Genomic DNA, 7,807 nt, shown 5'->3' on the forward strand with positions numbered 1-7,807 from the left:
CATGTTCCGAAAATATTCATATATTTTGAGAGAGAGATCATATTCACATAATTTTCATTATAGTATGTTGTTATAATTGTTCTGTTTTCTTATTAGTTCTTATTGTTAATCTTTTCCTGTGCCTAATTTATAAGTTAAACTTTATCATGGGTGCATATATGTAGCAAAAAACATAGTATAGGTAGGGTTCGGTATTATCTGTTGTTTCAGGCATCCACTGGGAGTCTTGCAACATATTCCCAAGTGCATAAGGGGAGACAACTGTACTTCTTAAGGCAGTTTTCTTTGGGGCTGTTTTAGTGAGGCAAAATGATATCATATTTCTTTTAATATCTAACTGTATTTCCTCAGTCAAGATCTTGCTTTGTGGTTCTCTAAAAGCAACAAGCACAGCCCTTCAGGCAAAACTCTTCTTATGCTGTTCTTAGGAAATGAACAATGTTCAGAGTGAGGAGGTAGGTGTGGAAAAGAATAAAGGAAAAAAGAGTCTCCTAACACTTATGTATTTTTTCATATCTTCCTTTTTCATAAGATGGCTTAATGAATTTCAAGAAAATATAATTTAGGAGAATTTTAGGCTATATTCAGTGGTGTGCTGGTAAGTATAGAACAACTGGCTCTTGGAGGTGGGGGAATCCACTGATAGTGTTTGCCAATTTCTGTGTAGTAAATACTTCTACCATGGCTGATTTCAAGTTTCAATTGAGAAATCACTGAATGTGAACTTGGCACTAAAAGTCAGCTCTGGGGAGCCAGTATGAGCCAGCTCTAGTGCACCAGTGGTTGTATGTTATTATTTTTGCTATCAAACTCTTTAATATTAAATGGAAACACATTATGTACAACAGAATATTATGCTATAACTGCAACAACTGAGAGATGACAGCAAAAATGTCAAACAGATACCAGCTCTAAATCGAAGTTTATCTAGAGAGAGATTTGTCTCTTAAATTTCATAAAATATAGTATATACCAAGTAATCTCATATATTTGCCAAATGTCATTAAATGTGGTTGTGTGTTGATTGAATATATATTTGTACATAAAGTTTAAACACATACAAAGCATTTATTTTAAAAATGTAAAAATAAAACATGTTATATTTGTGCTATTTTAAAATGTCTTCTTTTTACTTTCAGAGGACTATGGAATGTCCCATACATGGCTAACGTGTACTTAATCAAAGGAAAAACACTCCGATCAGAGATGAATGAAAGGAACTATTTTGTTCGAGATAAATTGGATCCTGATATGGCTCTTTGCCGAAATGCTAGGGAAATGGTAAGATAAACAATTATGACTTGCTTGAATGTTCTCATAAGATGGCTTGCTTTACCAGTTGGTGTGTCATTGTGTTTTGATGCCCTTTTCCTTTCTAATTTGCAAATACTAGCCAATTTTTTTGGTTCTGTGTTAAAAAGTTGGGAGTAATTTGGGGGAATAATCTGTGAACATTTACCAGTAGAAACGGGTTGAAAAATGTTAGGTGTAGTATTCAGGCTGACTCATAAGCAACACAGTAGGATTTCACTGAAAAAAATGAACTTGTTACAAATAGCTTTGCTCTTTTAAGAATACATGTTTACTTCCATTTGAAATTCTATGGTGAAAACTCAAATTAATTAAAATTAATTAGATAGAGCCTGAGTGAAATGATCATAACCGTTTAAGAAGAACACAGTTTTGTTCTGAAATCCATGTCCATATTTTCTCTAACTGGTGTACTTTATATCATTATTAACTTCTCATTTTTAAAGAGCAGGTTCCTTACTGTTAAAGTGGGAGAAGGGTGGAGATATGTAGTATATTAATCTATTTAAAAAACTAATGATATATTGGTGTTCTTCAAATATACCTTTGTTGTAAAACATAAATGACTAGAAAATAGATTGCTTTTCAAAATGCATAAATATGTTTTAAAACACATTTGTGTGATTTTCTGTTTTAGGAATTATCGGGTTATTTTATTTCCAAATTAGATAAGCAATTGTGATTTTTGAAAAAATCAGAAAAGTTGGCAAGTATATTTTTCTTAGTTTAACAAGGCATGTGTTGTTTGAATATGTTGGTTTCTCCTACACACTCATGTGCGTTATTATCGAGTACCTCAGTACCTGTGGTTGTATTTTGCGCTCATGTTCGGCTAATCTGACTCAACAGCACATCCTGGAATGGCCTCTCTCACTCATTTTTTCCTGCGTCTTAATTATGTGTCTAATGAAAGTTCTGCTAAAGAATGAGCTTGGATTTATGTTTGACTCCCCCCCCCCAAAAAAAAAAAAAAAAAAAAAGGGCTGAAAGGGCTGGAGATGTTTCTTTGTGTGCGCTATAAGCTTTGCTTGTTCTGCATGTTGTCTGTGAAGGACATGTCATAATGTTAGCTTTTGATGACAAGCTGCTGTTTTTATTTACCAAAAAATACCTGAGAGGGTGAGTGTGCAGGTCGACTTACCCAATGCTTCTCTTCATTTTAGACTTTACAAAGGGAAAAAGACTCCCCTACTCCGGAAACATTCCAAATGCTCAGCCCCCCAAAGGTGTTCTTTTTATTTATTTACTTATTTATTCATTTATTTTTATTTTTTGTTTGTTAATATTGAATATGGTATATTGACTAGCGGTAAAGTTTCTTTAAGAGCCTTCTTTGCATTTAGCTTGGTAAAATGTTGGTATGCATCGGTTAGTAATCGTATATGTGCGTGTGCGTTTTGTGTAATGGGGGGGCTGTGTGATAGTCAACTTTGTGTTCTTTGAGCTGATTCATATTTTATGGTTAACAGGTAAGAAAGTTGAACCCAAGTCCCTTCCACTCTTTCTTTCTAGGTTTTTTGTTGTGTTTTTTAAGGAGAAGAAGAGGTAGGAGCAGGTATAAAGTACATACATCTTGATTAAAATGAGGTTTGGGTACTCTTCATTGATTTGTTAATCACTAACCTTTTTACCGTTAAAACAGGTGCAAAAAGAAACAACCTTACCTCAGTGGTGTTTGCCATATTTATTTGGTGAGGCAAGGATATGAGACTGGTTTTCTTTAGCTGTCTTTGTAATGCATGACGAATTTGTGTGTGCAGACTTTAAACATTAGAGCAACAATAACAAAAAAAATGAAATAGCCTGATGAAATAATACTTACATATTGAGTTCTTGTATAAAAATGTGATATTGTATTCTTTGAAAGGGAAAGAAGCCAAAAGATGTACAACTCATTGCACTTTGATGTCTCAAATATTTCTGCTTTTAAACAGAATTTTTTTTTTCTCGAAGTCTACATCTGGGATCAATAAGAAAGGGACAAAACCAGTACATTGTTCTTCTCTTTTTCAGCTGAGTGTCAGTGCTATCTATTAGTTTTGTGTGGTATCTGAATTCATAATCAAAATTTTATTTCTTTTATTTTAAATTGTGCAAATTTTATATGACAAAATGCATGTTATGAATGAAATATAAAAATTAAAATTAATATCTCCTATATATTTTTCCATGGTTAAATTTTTTTTGTACTTTAAGATTAATACTATTATTTTTTGGCACCTAGGGTGTGTTTATGTACATTTCTAATAGACATGAATTTGGAAGGCTTTTATCAACTGCTAATTACAATACTTCCCATTATAACAATGACCTCTGGCAGATTTTTGAAAATCCTGTGGTATGTATTTCATATTCAACTTCACTTATTACTTACTTTTCTATAACTCTAACTGGATGTAAATCGGTTGGTTAATAATGTAAAAATGTGGTAAGAGGCTTTTTAAATAATGACATAATTAATTGTATTTCATAATCTTAAGAGTAGATCTAAACTTGACCAAGAACATTTTATATTAAGACATATATTAGGTTTGGGGAAGGAAATTATCAGTTTCTTTGATTTCTTCTAATCTTTTTATGTTTTCAAAAGCACTGTCTGATTTTTATTCACAATTTTAGAAAAATGTTTACAAATAGCTCACACATTTTTATTTTCAGGAAGAAAAATCAGGAAGTTAGATTGGGAAAATACATCTTAGTTTATCATTTTGTTGATTATTTTGACAATTTTGTGAATGTACACCAAACATAGCCAGAGAAAACTGCAGAATAAGTTGATTCAGCATATGAAGAAAGTGTTAAGTTGAGGAAACTATTTCTTTTGAAAGTCTAATTTTTTTTTTAAAGATTTGAACCATACAGTAATTAGCTCCTTTTTTGTTTTACAGGAACTTCTTTTCTTTAGTCAAGTTGGAACATTATTCAAGGGAAAATACTCTCTTGAATAATCATCTCTGTAACGCTGCTATTTATGATTTTCCCCGTGGCTATAGTAAAAGTTTTAAACTGCAAAGACTCAGATGAGAATAGTCTTTAACTTATAAGAATAGTTGAGATATGGGAATAGTAAATTTAATAATCTCTGAACACTCTGTTGAATAGAAAAAGAATTTTTTTTTGACATTTTGTTATTTTAAAAGTACTTTTGTTCCATTGTAGCTGCATATCTTCATTTTTCACAGGAGTAGAATTGAAAAAAAGTTTTTCTGTTTTTTGTTTTTATGGTGAGGGTAGAATTATGTATTTTGCTTTGGCACTGAATCTCTTGGTATTTTGAGGGACAGAATTATTTGATTACTTGGGAATATTTGCTTCCTAGTAAGAGGTCCTAGATTATTCTCTGAATTGTAGACATTTTTGTAAGAATCCAAGTATTTGGAGAGTATGCAATGAAAATATCAGAAGTGATTGTTCCATTATCAGAATTTCTAAGAAATTAGTAAAGTCATGGTTTGCTCAATGACTTGAAAGGTGGTGTAAAATGAAAAATTAGTATTAATACCCTAATGTAAAAACTTAAGGACTTTTTTCTTTAACTTCAAAAAAATCAACAATGAAGCACTGTAAAAAAAATACTATAGATAAAGATTCTTAAATCTTAAGAATATTTACTTCTAATTTTTTCCCTTTTTTTGGAATTAGAAAACTAATAAATATTAGAGGGAATAATGACAAAAGTCTGATCCTTAAAATTATATTCTATGTATAAATTAAATTTATTAAAGAATTCAAAGATAGCTTTTGTTCCTCCACATCAGCAATATCCGAGCTACATATAAATAAATATGCAAAACTGAGAATGATGTAAAAATTATCGTGATATAAATTATCAGTCCCTCTGAAATGTAATCTCAGATATATTTCAGACAAATGTTTTTTGAAACATATTTTGATTGGGATTTTTTTGAGTCCATGCCTCCGTTTTTTCCTGCTGGCTTCCCTACATTGGTACTTCATAAAGAGAAACTTAAGAATTTGGTTAAATAGTCTAAATACGTTTAAGAAGAGATCTTTTTGGATAGTTAAATCATTCCATGTTTTAATATATTCATATTTCAATAAATACCCATATTCAAATAAAGCACTTGATCCAGGGAAAGGATTCCTTAACTTATGTTAAAAAAAAAATAAAAAAGAAGAGATCTTTATGTGTGTTTTATGTGCCAGGGAATGGTCAAAGAGAAGAATCAGATTCATTAATTAGAATGAAGAGGAAACATGTTTCAATATAGGACCATAAGCCTTAATTTTACTAACTAAAAAAAGTGAAATGTTATGTAACCTCATAATCATTCTTTGATAAGTATTAAAAACTTAAGTGAAGGCAGAAACTTCAAATAAAAATTTGTAATTTCAAATTAAAAATTTCATATAAAAAATCAAAAAATATTTTAGAGTAGTGCACTGTAGAAGTAAGACTCTAGTTAACTAATTTACTAATTTTTACTAGTATTTGTCGATATGATTTTGTTCCTTGTCTTTCACATCTAACACATGTATTTACCTATCCCTGTGTATATGCATAAATATGGCATGCAAATCTAATCACTGTAAGATTACTCATTTTAAAATTCTGAGATATAAAATTTCATAAATAAAAATTTTGTATTTATTAGAATGATGTGAACATACACAGAATCAGGCAAAGATTAAAACATATACTATGGTTTCTGAAAATTCTTATTTTGTCCACTACACACAATCATTTATAAATTATTTGAGTAATTTCTAAAATTTAATACTTTATATTTTCCAGGAAAGTATTTATAAAAAAGGTATTTGCTTTAATATGTACAATTGTTTTTATAGGACTGGAAGGAAAAGTACATAAACCGAGATTATTCAAAGATTTTCACTGAAAATATAGTTGAGCAGGTTTGTACTAGTAATTATTAAGATGTATAGAGCATTTTTGCTGTATTTTCCAGAAGGGAATATTATTCATGCAATAACTACTTTAGCAGAAGATATTGTGAAAGTGGAGAAACTATCCTTTAGATAAAATTAATGTGGCTTGATTACTAACTGTACAGTCTTATGGATCATATAGCTGTAAAAATGTAGAACTTGGATATTAATAATTTTAAGATTGTGCCTTTTTAAAAAAGCTTTCTGAAACCACTAAAAATAAGGAAACATTGACAGATCTCTGGTGTAGACCTTTTTTAATGAAAGTTCATCTTTGAAAAAAGTTGAACTCTTTGAAAGAAAGTCTTTTCTCAGAGAGGTTTTTATTTTTTTTCAGTGATTTATTAGTTAGTCATTTATTCAGCATTTTTGAATCCTGCTGTGTTTTAGACACTGTGGAAGGCACTGGGGACAGATGAATATGAGGGAGCCCTGTCCTGGACAACCTCACAATCTAAATGGGGTGCCCTGCAAGAAACCAGATGACACCGAGTTAGGGATTGGGTGATACATCCTGGTATAGCCACACAGGAGCACGTTATTTGTTTATTTGTTTATTGAAACGTAATTGATTGTACATATCTGCGGGGTACAGCATTGAATATCCATACCTTCGTGCAAGATGTGATGCCCAAATAAGGATAATTAGTATATTCAGCCTTGCACATTGTAATCATTTTTTCTCACTAAACCCCCCCTCCCCTTTTCCCACCTCTGTTGGCCTCCATCAGAGAGATTTTTTAAAAAATGAACTCTATTTCAGTTTAGTGTTCAAAACTATTGCTAATACTTATTTTTGAGAACCTAAGGTGCCATCAGTTCTGAGATGCACCATCATTTTATGTACCATGAGAAAGAAAAAAATACTGTCAATTAAATGTTGACACAACGTTTCTAGTCATTTAGTGTTTTTTATTTTTATACATACTGGAAGAGCTGTTTTAGGCTTATTCCATCAGTTCTGAGATGCACCATCATTTTATGTACCATGAGAAAGAAAAAAATACTGTCAATTAAATGTTGACACAATGTTTCTAGTCATTTAGTGTTTTTTATTTTTATACATACTGGAAGAGCTGTTTTAGGCTTATTAAGCTACAGATGTTATTATGCCTTCTAATGGTAATGTCATGTTTTATAGCCTTGTCCAGATGTCTTTTGGTTCCCCATATTTTCTGAAAAAGCCTGTGACGAATTGGTAGAAGAAATGGAACATTATGGCCAGTGGTCTGGGGGAAGACATCATGTAAGTTGTAATTTCACACAAAGAACTAAAATGTGTTTGTGTTGGGGGCAGTGAATAGGAGGTGGATATTCTGAGAGTTCAGAGAGGACATGTCCTTTTTGTCATACATGTCTGAGTCCCAGACGTAAATGAACTGGCTAGCCAAGACTAACAGGAAAATTTTCAGTCTAATCTGCCACTAGCTAATTGTTTAACACTTAAGAAGCTCTTTATTCTGTCTGGGCCCTGCTCTTTTTTTTTCCTTTTTTTATTTTTTTTTTTCCTTTTTGTCTTTTTTCGTGACCGGCCACGGATCGCAACCCTCGGTGTTGCCCCCGCACCTCGCTCAGCCAGTGAGCGGCC

At 31.6% G+C, this 7,807-nt stretch overlaps 1 protein-coding gene across 1 annotated transcript in view; it reads left to right on the forward strand.

Moving 5' to 3' along the window:
• The window catches only part of PLOD2 (procollagen-lysine, 2-oxoglutarate 5-dioxygenase 2), an 87,926-nt gene that overhangs the window by 74,072 nt on the left and 6,047 nt on the right, over nt 1-7,807 (forward strand). Inside the window, exons 12-16 of the mRNA XM_008573260.1 lie at nt 1,140-1,281; nt 2,475-2,537; nt 3,536-3,649; nt 6,121-6,186; nt 7,361-7,465. Of these exons, the coding sequence (XP_008571482.1) occupies nt 1,140-1,281; nt 2,475-2,537; nt 3,536-3,649; nt 6,121-6,186; nt 7,361-7,465 (490 nt within the window). The remainder of the gene's footprint in view (nt 1-1,139; nt 1,282-2,474; nt 2,538-3,535; nt 3,650-6,120; nt 6,187-7,360; nt 7,466-7,807) is intronic.

This window comes from Galeopterus variegatus, unplaced genomic scaffold, assembly GCF_000696425.1.
Source record: "Galeopterus variegatus unplaced genomic scaffold, G_variegatus-3.0.2 Scaffold893, whole genome shotgun sequence".
Taxonomy (NCBI): Eukaryota; Metazoa; Chordata; class Mammalia; order Dermoptera; family Cynocephalidae; genus Galeopterus; species Galeopterus variegatus.